This window comes from Bombus huntii, chromosome 6 (genome assembly GCF_024542735.1).
Source record: "Bombus huntii isolate Logan2020A chromosome 6, iyBomHunt1.1, whole genome shotgun sequence".
Taxonomy (NCBI): domain Eukaryota; kingdom Metazoa; phylum Arthropoda; class Insecta; order Hymenoptera; family Apidae; genus Bombus; species Bombus huntii.
Genome location: NC_066243.1, coordinates 13,978,645 through 13,991,513, shown reverse-complemented (window position 1 = coordinate 13,991,513; position 12,869 = coordinate 13,978,645). Strand labels below are relative to the sequence as shown.

Genomic DNA, 12,869 nt, shown 5'->3' with positions numbered 1-12,869 from the left:
GCGCAAACAACTGAAAGGAATATAGTATCATTTTATTAGATATCTTGCAATTACGAAAAAAAAAAAAGATCGATAAATCGTTTAAAACTATAACGATAATCGATAAACTGAAAAGAAGAAAATACCACTGAATCTGAATATTTGTTCAATTTAACATATCCCCGGTACACACGGTGAAAAATTGATCTAATTAACTCTTGCTGCGAGCTTCCAATGAAATGCAGAAAGAGAAGTGGAAAATTTTGAATGTCCTATTAAAATTAGATTCATAGAACGAACCCGTAAAAGAATCTAGGACAAGATTACAAAGGACCATCCTCGAATATGGCAGCCCATCAATGCTAAACGACACATTGTTATTACGACAAAAGTTTGGCTCAAGCTCAAGATTCTTCTTCTCAGAATTCGATCTTGGAATACCTTCCCAATTTTTCTCCGGCGATTCATTCCGGAAACTTCCTTAACCCGATACACGTACAATTATCGATCCGATTTATCATTTAATAACGGCAATAAGGCTCATACTAATGCACAAGAACACTTCTTTGACCATTGACAATATCACTCACCCTTGCAGCGATGGACGTGGTCGGTTTCTCCAATAGATCCCACAGCCACTTCTGATACTGCGCGCACTGTCCTTCACCGAATTCTTCCTCTTCCCTTTGCCTTAGCGACTCTGCCTCTTTCCTCATCTCCTCGTGCACGTGCTCCTTCCTCTGGTGGTACTTGTGCTGGCAACAACTCTCGAGATAGAGCTCGTCGACGCCCCAATACTCGAGATCGTCACTGAACGCCAATACGCACATCTCGTCGACGAGATGCAGCTTGCCGGTACGGTAGAAATTTAAGATGGAACTAAAGGACTTGGGATGGCGATCGAAGAAATACTCGTTGTCGATAAGGGAATAATCATCGCAAAGTTCGGTAATCGCCTCGTGGGTGTTGCAATCCTTCAGCCGGCCTAGACGCGTGTGGGGCAGCCTCTCGAGGGTACGCCATAGCACCTCGTGTTTAACCCCACCGACGTTGATCGAGACCCGTCGGTTAAGGGCCTTCGACCTCATGATCATAAACGGCTCAGGCGGTAGGGACGTCATCGACCTCGAGTAGGCACGCTGCTGCTGCATCTGCAGCGGCAGGGGCGGCGGCGGTGGCGGCGGCGGCGGCGGCGGCGGTGGCGGAGGCGGCGGTAGAGGCGGCGGTGGCAGGTTGACCGGCGCCACCGAACCGGTCGGTCCTACGGACGACGAAAACGGAGCATACCGAACCTCCTTGTTCATTCCACCACCTCCTCCTCCACCAGTTTTTCCTCCTCCGACAACAGCAATCCCTCCACCCGTCACTCCTCCGCCCATACTAACCCCTGACCCTACTACCACGTTTACTCCACCGCTTCCTACTGACCCAACGATACCGACTCCTCCAAGGGCTCCTCCTCCGCTACCGGTGCAGCTAGCGATCGACGCACCGGCTGCACCAGCCCGCTGCAACGTCGTCGTGCCGCCACCCTCGAACACGAAACCCTGGTCGGTGCCGATGTAGGGCACCGTGCACGACGACGACGACGATAGCACCGGGCCCGTGACCACGGCGCTCCCATTGCGTTCCCCGTCCGCCAGTGTTAAGACGTCTTCGAATCTCTTTTCACTTAGCATCAAATGTACCAGCCGATGATCACACCGACACGTCGGCTAAACGTAACGATCTCTCGCTTCTCTTTCCACGCGAACCTCTTCTTCTTCTTCCTCCTTTGTCCCGTTTGTATTCTTGCTGTTCCTGTTTCTCGTCGTCTTCGATTTCGTCTTCTTCCTCTCCTTCTCCTTCTTCGTCTTCTTCCTCCTCCTCCTCGTCCAGGTTACCCTTCTTGTGCTTCATCCGTACCTACGTCTGTGCCCTTCCGTTGGCTCGGTTAAACCGCGCCACGTCATAATCTGTACAGAAAAATTCGGAATTTTGAATTCATTTGGCGATGAACTATGATATGATTGGACTATGGATATCTATGCAAATTTATGTTTTTATGAACGATACTGGATAAATAGAACTCAAGTACGGTATTCAAAAAGAATTGCTGCAAGTGTTTGCTGTGCTTTATTTTACAATGCTGACAAAATTTCGAAAGCTTTCGTGTAATACGTATGAGCCGTTCACGGGCCAAGTTGGCCGGCCCCACTTTTTGAAATTTTTGAAATTTTAGTACCAACTTATTTCGCGTGTAATATTTATCTTGTACAATTTCTACAATTTTTTCCACTTTTTGCTTCACGACGTTAACCGATTCGGCAAATGAATAGCCTGTGTAATATATTTATAAAAATTTCCGAAGCGTTTAAATATTTTTATGAACCACTGTATGTTCCAAATGGAACGGATAAGAAGACAATGTAACTCATCCTAGTATTAGTACGTTTCAACTACAGTATTTCATAGTACATGCATAGTGTATATACATAGTATACAGTATAGGATGAATCACAACGATAAGAATAGTCACAATTCGTTTTAGATTCCTCTTACGACTGTATTTACTTGACGAAAAATCCGTAATAAGTATGTCGCATTAAAAAAATGATTTTTCAAGATATCAATGTTAATAAGATATCAATGACAATAAAAGTACAATATAAACATTGCATCTCTAAAATTATTTAAAAATCATACGTGTCGCTAATAGATATATAATTATCCTTATGTTTCATTTCTAATTTTGATATATAATTTGATATATTGTATTTAATTAATTTTTTTTCTGTCTACTTTATACTATTTTGTTTCTGAGCTTATTACAAGAGTATTATCTAGTTATAGTTTATATTATAGTTATTTTACAAATGCGACGGATAGTCTGAATATGAAGAAAGATCGCGGTATGGTGTGATAAGTGACAGAGCATGTTAATATAAAATTCTCGTATACGATTTACTTGATCCATTTTCCAAAATCACCTTCTATTTTGTGTAATTTTATACGATACACGGTATTGTGATCGGTATATGCTTATGTATAGATATTACGAAATGTAGCCGAATAATAGGAGCTATTTCCAACATTCCTCGAATCGCAGTTCCCCATCCCTTCTTAACGTTTCTGATACTCGGCTGCCTGCCTGTTCTCAGCTGACACGAAAATAAGTCATCCACGATATTTTCTATCTTATTACAGTGTTTTGGTACCTTGTTCGACACCGTGTTTGGGACAAAATTTCATTGCCATACGAGAAGCACAATATACAAGTGCTGCTTAACCCACCAATAGTCAAGCAATAATGTAATACATATGCCCTGTATGTTTAAGTGTAGGAACATACGTAGCAATATACGTATTACATGTCTTACATTTATGTAGCATACGGTAGAGGACAAAGATAAATGGACAGATAGTACAAACAATTATCAGTGAAATTTTGTTAAGTACGACTTGTTCACACCAAAATGTAAATATTAATTTCAATTGTTTACTAAATAATCTATGTAATTAGAGGATACGTAATAAATAAAATTTACGTATATAACACTAGTATTAATTCCATTAAATCTCAGTCTTTTCTCTGCTTTCATTAGCTGTTCACTTATTTTTGTTTCCGACTGTATTTGCTGTATTAGATGTATAAGTATTTCGATACTTGGTGTGACGAAAAATTGCACATAAAATATAATACCTTGTGTCTTTGAGAAATATCCATCTTGAAACTTTCCGTACGCTTGCTCCTTGTTCACAATACAATTCACGTTACATGCCATAAACTTGAACTGAAATATTTTAATCCGAAGCACAAACTACTACATCTCACGTCGAAGCAACAACTCCAAGCTGCAGATACACGGTTTAAACTTATTGCATATTAAACCTGACAAATGAAATCAATTTGATGATATGAATATGTATCACAAACAGTCCTGCGTATTTTCTTACATATAAATATGCAAGGCATTATGAAGAAAGTACAAAATGAAAAAACACTTCTATCATCTCTTGATAGAAATTTCTATCTACCTTTCGTTTCTTTTCTTGCAAAAAAAATGCGGTTATAAATTATAGAGAATCTATATATTCAATATTGCAGTAACACCGTCAATTTGTTACAACAAAATCAACTTTTTCCCTGCTTATAAATACTTATACAGTGACTCGGAAACGTACTTGAACATTTCTCCTAAAAAAATTTGTTCGTAAAGTATCATGTGTGTTATGTGAAACTTTTTGAACACCGTTATTGATTTATACCGATAAAGCATGGAAGCAATCTAAACATGTATATAGAAGTTACAAGTTATTTACTGCATATAATATATACCGTGTACATTAAATATGCATTATCTATGCATTATAAAGACTCTGCTTAAGTGGAACGAAAGAAAGAAAAATTCGCGTTTGCGTGATCATTCACAGACTGATAATCGCAATATCAAGAAGCCAACTGAATTTACTAACACGAATTAGTCGAGAAACGATTAGGAATGGAATGTTGCGTCGCAAAAGGTAGGATTGTCCCTTAATGAGTTAACACGCGTACAAACGATCGTTTCGGACGACAGAAACAAGTGCACATCGCCTCTAATGAGGCCAAATTTCAAATCTGATATCATCGTCTGCGTTACTATTTTCGTACGTGTGGCAGAACCTTTCTTTATTGCCGTGCGCGTTCGCAGCGAAACGTAGAAACCCGCCTGATCGGAAAAGAGGAACGAAGAGAAATGAGCAGAAAGACGAAAAATCAAAATACTAGAGGAAAGGTGGCTTTCGGAAAGAAACCTAAAAACTGCTTGCCCGAAACACCATGTACTGCTGGTAGTACTATTTATATACGAGGTTAATACACTCTGACCTAGATTCACGGCGAAAAGCACCTGTCTCGATAGTCCTGATTCAATCGTGCACGTGGTTTCGTGCGAAGTCTAGATCAGTATGTAACGAGAGCGATTATTTTGACGAAATGCTACGGAACCACAATAAACAGCTATTAACCATGCACGATAAGAAGGTAGGAACGCTTTGGATTTTCACGCAATGCTTTTGTTACAAGGCAATACCTCGTGTAGAGATGAAACAACGTCTATACATCGTGTGCAGTTTACGTAAGAGTTTTATACATACAGTATCGGTCAAAAGTATCCAGGCGCTTAGCTTATTTTTGACTGTGTAGGATTGTATTTCGATTATAAAATTGAAAATGAGACAGAGAAATGATCTTTGTATTTGCCTGTTTTTCACTGCGTGACAGAGTGTACTTCAGTTACAAAAGTATAAATGAAAAGATCTTTGCGCGTGTTTCTTTTTGGCTATGTGAACATTTATTTCACTTACGAAGTTATATACACATATATGACAAAGTCTTTGCACTTCCTTATTTTCCATTGTATAAAAATCTATTTCAATTGTAAAATTATAGATAAAAACATGCGAAATTTCTTTATTCATTAAAATGACCAATAGATCTGTGAGATCTATGAAATAAAATATGTCAAAAATGATTATTATCATCTTACTTGACACATAGTTATTTTGAAATAATTATGCCTTGGTTTACTAGATTCTTTTTTATTAATTTTTTCATGTAAATAAAGTAATTTTTTATTTTATCTTTTGATTTGAATTAATGTTTCCTGAAATAATATTACTTGTCGTCAAATTGTTAATTCATATCATTAATTTGTACTCTGGTAATATACAAATAATGTTATTATAAATCAACCAAAACACCTTATCAGCGATAAAGGAATCTTACGAAGGTCAGTGTATCTACTACATTTACCTATGTATATATGTTGTTCAAACAAGGACAAACAACTCCAAACAACTGTGCGTTTGGTAACAGTCTCGCTCGCGCGAGTTTATTCAACTTCCAGTATTATCAAAAATATTTTTATTTCCAATCGAATCTTTCATTATTAACAAATTTAATGTGAAAGCATTATACAGATGCTTTTATAAACTGAAGCAATCAGTTGCGACAAGAATTCATCTATTCTAATATCGAGATAAGCTATTTATATAAACTCATCTTCAACTATTTTTACTGCATTTGAGAAGAGCAGTTTTGTTACAAAAAACTATTTCTAGTGTCTTTTCGCTAAAAGGAACGAGGCTAATTGTGAGTAACGTTCGATGAACTCATTTCTTGAAAGGTATGCGATTAAATAATATATTATCTAACAATCTATTTAGCTGTAGCATCTGCATTTTTTTAATTATGTCTTCTCATTAAGAGCTACGTTTTATTAATCATCTCTCAGATACGTTATACAGTATTCATTTAACTGCAATATCATTTATCCAGAACATAGTTGAAAAAAGAGATATATCTTTCTGATATATTTTAGAAAATACATATTTTTGTGTATCCTAAAACCTTATTACCATTATTTGACCTTTTTAGTTGTTTCAACTCAATTTACTTGGATAAGAAAATGATTTTCAAATGAAATAAATCTTTATTTCGTTCTATACTTTAATAAATATTTTTCAAATAATTTTTTATTCCATTGTGTCAACTTCATCGGATGCACAAACTCTATTGTCATATACATAAGCCGATACGCATTGTTCAAATGTAACTGGACTGAGAATAATTCTGAAAACAAATAACGCTACGTCGTAAAATGATCTGGATTTACTATTTATAACTCGAACATTATGCAAAATACGGTATTTAATGTTCTACGTTACATATTTATTCTTTTGTTTGAACGCGTTAATCACACAAAAATGATTTATTCGAACTTTATATAGAATATTTATTTTTAAAATGACAATAATATAATAAATTGAATGAATTGATTGCTTACTTTAATTTATTTTCTTTTTTATTTTTATCATAAATAGACTATGTTCGAGACTGGTTGGCACTTTCTTGTGCTGATTATAAAAAATTCCAATAAAATTTCTTTGAAATAAAATTAAAGAAACGAAAAAACACGGACATTTAATTCTACAATAAAACTTCAGAAGTTTGCGTATCTAAGATAAAATAGTAGTATTAAAAAAAATCATATTGGATCTATGATAAGAAATGGCATTATATGTACGTTCTATGAAGCTGGTTCAGTCACGAAATAGTACGATCACATCGCATTTAACCTTGAATTATATTTCTAAAACAATAATATCTTACATAGTGGAAACATATTTTTCGTAGAAAATAGTGAAAATGATACTGTCCCAAAGTAAACAAAACAGACACTTTCAATTAAATACTCTAGCATACAAATTATTTTTATAGCAATTAATTATCTTACAAATGAGAAAAAATTTACAATTACAAATCAATAAGAATTTTACCCTAGATTCATTGAATCATTACGTATTTAATTGTCATAATTGTTCTGTTCTATCGAATATTGTAACGCGTAGGTTACATCGATTGCAATCGTCGCATAAACAAAAATGTTTATGTAACGCAAATAAGAATTTTACTCGAAATTCATTAAAAATCTATTAATTGTTATAGGCACATCCTATTGTTTCATTGAACGCTAAATATATTAATTACCTTGGCAGCGTTCGTCATATGAACGGAAATTATTGTAACAGAAATATAGATCTCGTTCGTGACTAATTTACAATCCTACCAGAAATCACCTACTCGAATTTTCTCTCCTGCACACCTTAAGTCCATTGGTAGATGCGAAGTAAACATACGCAAAGTAAACACATCTGTATAACTCTCTGTCGAGAAATAAATGACTCCACTATACTCCTGTAAGCAAAGGAACAAGTAGCGAAGAAGGAAAGCAAGACAAGAGTGAAAAAGAGGAAAAGAAAGCAAATTGGTTCCTACTTCTACGATGATCCAACATCGTCACAAACACGCTTAACGCTAGAAGCTAGGAAATTTCCAACTGTCTCGCGAGATCTCGTCACGATCATTAGCAATTATTTTAACTATACACCTATGATTTTTTTTAATGTTTTCTTTTCATACTTTAGATGAATATGATCGTGAAATATCGTTTCGGATGAATTATATTCGATGCTTTCTTTCTTCTTTTTGATTAATTGTTTATAATTGCGTCAACTGCCATAATATTTGCAAGTCAGTTCAAATCATAAGTTCAGTTTCATAATCTTCTGGAAACGATTAGTTCATTTTAAGAATTTTAACAGTCGAAATGTCTGATTAAATCTATGGAAATTATCTTTTTCAGAAAAGAGTTTGTTATATATATGTTGTACTCTTAACAACATATACGAATAATATTAAAATATGATGTAGCAGCAGAAAATTTGTCACATTTTTTCAACGTATCGCATCACGGGATCATGTTATTTTCAAATAGAAAATTAATGCGTTGGGCGTACGTATTATAGAGGTATAAGTAATGAATTGTTGAAAATTCTATATACATTAAAGCCATACATCACTCGGAACAGTCTGATTCTACCTAATGAAATTCTTTTCTACGTTCTATCGTTTCAGGATTATAGCTTAGCCAGTTGCGTGTATCCTGAGTAGTAAACCAATATCAAATTACAAAGAAGTAATAATTTTAAATAATTACGAATTTGAAATCTAGCTTAGTTTTATCACATTGTACGCGAATTAGACTTTATATACATTCGCAGTCTAAGTTTTTAAAAATATACAATGACTCACGAAAGTACTCGAACATTTAGCATAGAACATTTTTATGAATGTATTATGTGCGCTATACGGAACTTGTTGACCTTTCAGTTAGCACTATAATGAGACGCAACTATTGCGATTATAATAGTAAAATTTGGAAGCAATCCAAAAATCTATATAGAAGTTACACGACATTTATTGCAAACATATACGTTGTGAAAAATTAGCATACAATGTGAATAATTTTAAACATACAATTAATGCTAAAGACGGTCTCATTATATATTCTGACCTATTAATATAGTGAACAATTGACTGTTTGAATGTTTGACTCTTGGTGATGTTTGCGAAGTGTATGTTTCCAATAAATATATTGCAGCTTGTACATATACATTTTCAGATCCATCACAAATTTTAACAATATAATCATAACAGTCATGTTTTGTTAGAGTACTAACGCGATCTCAAAATATTTTCTACGGTATATGTGTAAAAAGCATAAAAAATTTGTAAAAGGTATATACGTATGAAAAGTTTCTAAGGGGTGTTCGAATAGTTTCGTGAGCCATGGTAAATACAATTTACGAAATTTTACTGAGCACGATGTTTCAACAAAAATACAAAAGACATTATACATCGATCAATACCTAGTATCAGAATAATGGAACGATAAATAGTGAATATTCAAAATGATCGCATGTAAAATTTTAGTGTCAGAAATAATTACTAGACCGCGGATGTTTGTGCATTTATGGGAAATTTAAAGGTGCAAGAATCTACAAAACGCGCCAGATATGTAAAAATGTATAACATACTCAAAGTACAATACTTGATACATGATTTAATGGATGAAACAAATTCTTGCTTAGGTTCTGTTTCTTTAATTGTATTTATAAAAATATAAATTTGCGTAAACATCCGCAGTCTAATGATAAATCGTTGGTAACCCAATGTTAACAATCTAGAATTAAGATCAACCTAACGCTGATGATTTTGTTTCTTTAAAATCCACATTATTCAAATATACTAATGATTACATTGCTTTAAAGTTGAGATGCATACAAAATGTTCAGTTGGTTTTGAAGTATCAAAATAATGAGATAGAAAAAAAGAAAGACAGTTCCAAAATTCTAAAGCACATAGAATATGTATCTATTGTGGAAAAATCTTAGACTATCTACCAAATAAAAATATTTTATTTTTATAAATATAAATAATATGAAAGGACTTGACACTTTTTAATTCAAATCTGTTGTAACTTCTTGAAAAGTATATAATTCAAGAATTGTTAGTATTTTGCTCAAAAGTATAAATTTAATTTAAAATACTAATTAATATTTTCTGATCTTTTTTTATTATCTCAATAACAAGATCTCATTCGAAGATTTTATCAGTTCTTAATAAGTCACATAATTTTCGAACAGGGCAATGAAAAAAACACAATTATGTTCTTTATAGAAGGAATACAAAGAAGGCGCATGATTATTACTCACATTTTCCAATCTTTGCAGGAAGGCACTTTTAAAATTCGGTACATTGTTAACATGACATGTTACTGTTATTTGACTCTGCGGCTAAACATCTATTTCGCACCCTTTAAAAGTATCGTTTAAAATATTGTTTGCGTTAACAGTTTATACCTCTGCCTTTTCGAAAACCTCATCAACCGTATCTTTGAACCTAACAGATTCTTTCCATTCTTAATTATCTTCTACTAAAATATTTTTCTTTGGTCGTGGCGACAATTAAAATCAAAAATCTCAACAAGAATTTATAATGTTTTGTCCTGTGATCCTCGTATGCAACATTCTCAAGTTGGTTTCAGATTTTGCCGACATAATCGCAATAGTCGTATCTCAGTATAGCGTCAATGAAACATACCAAAAAGTTCTCTATAACACAGGTAAGATGATCGTAAAAAATTTCTGCGACAAGTGTTTACATACTTTTATGGATCACTGTATGAACAGCAGCGTATAATAGGATCTTTTGAAAAACTAAACGCACGGGTAAACAACATGCTGTTACAATTCCATGGCAATTGTTTGTTGGCTATACTCTAAAAGCTTTTTCGGAGTACACTTCAGTATCTACTTTACGCAGATCGATCCATGTGGGCGGAAACAACTGCGCGAAACGAAATACTCCGATCTCTGAACGATCGTCTGAACGTCTTTAAATCTCCTAGACTAGGACGTTCTGTTCTAATGCAAATTAAGTATCGATATACGTAGAACATCTAATTTAATACGGTTACAGCGTCACAGGTTATGTAGCGATTTTCAGGATAACTTCTCTTCTGTTCGAAGCGTACGAAGCGTTTCAAAATTTTGCTCTTCGCAGTTGTTTATTATCGCAACGAAACTATGTATTCCGCATCGTCGTAGAACGTTAAAAAAAATTGGCAGAAGATTGGATTTCCGTCTGGAATCGAACGAATCGATTCCTTATCCATGTGATGCTCTACAAAGAACAACTTTAAATGTCACGTCACGGCATTTATTCGTGGCATAATTCCAGACCCAGTCTCCCTCTTACATCCCTGGTTTACTTCGAGAGCTCGTTATGCTCAATGTTCCTCTTATCGATTAAATTATTATTTCTCGCCGTTATTTGGCTCCTATACACATACGTATCCGTAGCATACTGCAGAAATATTCTATGTCCTGTTTTAACGTTTACGAGAGAACCAGTTTTGAAAACCCAATGCTACTTTATAATTAAATAGATACTTTTTGCATTGTACTTATGTTAATCAATGCTGTTATAAAATTAGTTGCAAATTGATACAGATGGATCATGGTTCTTGAAAATATCCCTATATACATTAAATATATTAAAGAAAAATATTATTTTTAATAAATCTATGAAACAGATATAAATGTGATTTTTATACAACACAAAGAAACAATCAAGAATTATTTGTTACATGTAAAAACTCAAGTTTCAAAAATGGAGATAAAGTACTCGTGCAGCAAGCCATCGATGTAACGTCGACGTGCACGTTCATTTCTTCTTTCATTTTCCCCCTCTTATTTCTGTTGTAAATAACCCTGATTTTCCTTCGAAAAATATTTATGTAAGACGTTGATCACAGCCAGCAACCGAATACATAATTCGGGGCCGTATTATTTAAATACATGTCCGCGTATTGTTTGGATGCACGACCTGGATCTTGGCTACGCGTCAATATGATGTTGTATGGCTAGCAAAAATATTCGCGAAGTGTCGTAAGATACGCCAATTTCGAATTCTTTGCTTTTAATAACGTCGCCAGCGATTCAAATTCATAGCGCAATAAAAAAAAAGACACACAAAGGCAATCTTATGCACGAAATGTAGTCGCGAGTAATTTCAAAAAATCTTGATAAAGTATCGTGTGTTCAGGTTATCGCGGATAACAGTAGTGAAGATGAATGGTAAGCGTTACCGGACAGTAGTAAAGAACGACTATTTACAACCTACACCTATCGATACATTGCAAGCACATTGAAAATGTCGCACAGTTTCTTTATTCCATTATATAGGTCAAAGAAAAGTAATTACTTGCTACGTACCGTGTTGTCAACTGTCATAATTGTAGTATTCGTATCAATGTGAAAATCAAAAATTATATAAATCTGGTATAAAACATAACCAAATTGTATGCCGGATATGATATGCAAAATTGTTGCAAAAATATGACTACAACTATCTGATTATGCAGTAGTCATGCTTGTTTTATATCATTTTTTTTTTTTTTTTTTTTGATCATTGAAATGAAATTGTTTGCAGCATATAATATAAAGGATGTATATTACAGTCAATACTTCTTTTGTTTTCTATACGTTCTGCGACAAGATATTTCTTACTGGTTTCTGTCTCCTGTTTCTTTTCTGGTTTTTGTAATAATGGCTTGCTTCCATGCTATTACATATAATATTTTTCGCATCCAGACTTTGATTCTACGTTATTCTGCTAGCGAGTTCTATGTGACAATTTTTCAACTGAATTTAATGACACAAAAATCTGATTCGAAATCACTGTCAAATTGCACGGATAGTAACGATATACGTTGTGTATCTGTGATGATATGATACGACACAATCGAGATCAATGGAGCAATAATAAAACAGTGTGGAAGCAAATGATTTTCGTGAGATTCAAGGACGAGCAGCTGAGAAATTCAAGTTATCTGGGTCTGTATTTCGGGGACAGTATTTGACGTGTACCGGTACGATTCTATAACGAAGTAGCTCCTATACGGAAATAGACGTGGAGTGGTAGTAGAAACGAAACCAGAAGTACACTAATTTTTGCGACT

General features: G+C 34.4%; 1 protein-coding gene across 9 annotated transcripts in view; it reads right to left on the bottom strand.

Annotated features, from left to right (window-relative positions):
• The window catches only part of LOC126866290 (potassium voltage-gated channel protein Shab), a 69,965-nt gene that overhangs the window by 56,514 nt on the left and 582 nt on the right, over positions 1 to 12,869 (bottom strand). For 8 of the 9 annotated variants that reach the window (XM_050619678.1, XM_050619680.1, XM_050619687.1 and 5 more), the window contains one exon: positions 570 to 1,934. In XM_050619678.1, coding sequence (XP_050475635.1) covers positions 570 to 1,658 — 1,089 coding nt within the window. In that variant the 5' untranslated portion in view covers positions 1,659 to 1,934. Of the gene's footprint in view, positions 1 to 569; positions 1,935 to 3,661; positions 3,686 to 12,869 lie in introns of those variants that run through there. The other variant, XM_050619681.1, reaches the window with a different exon arrangement.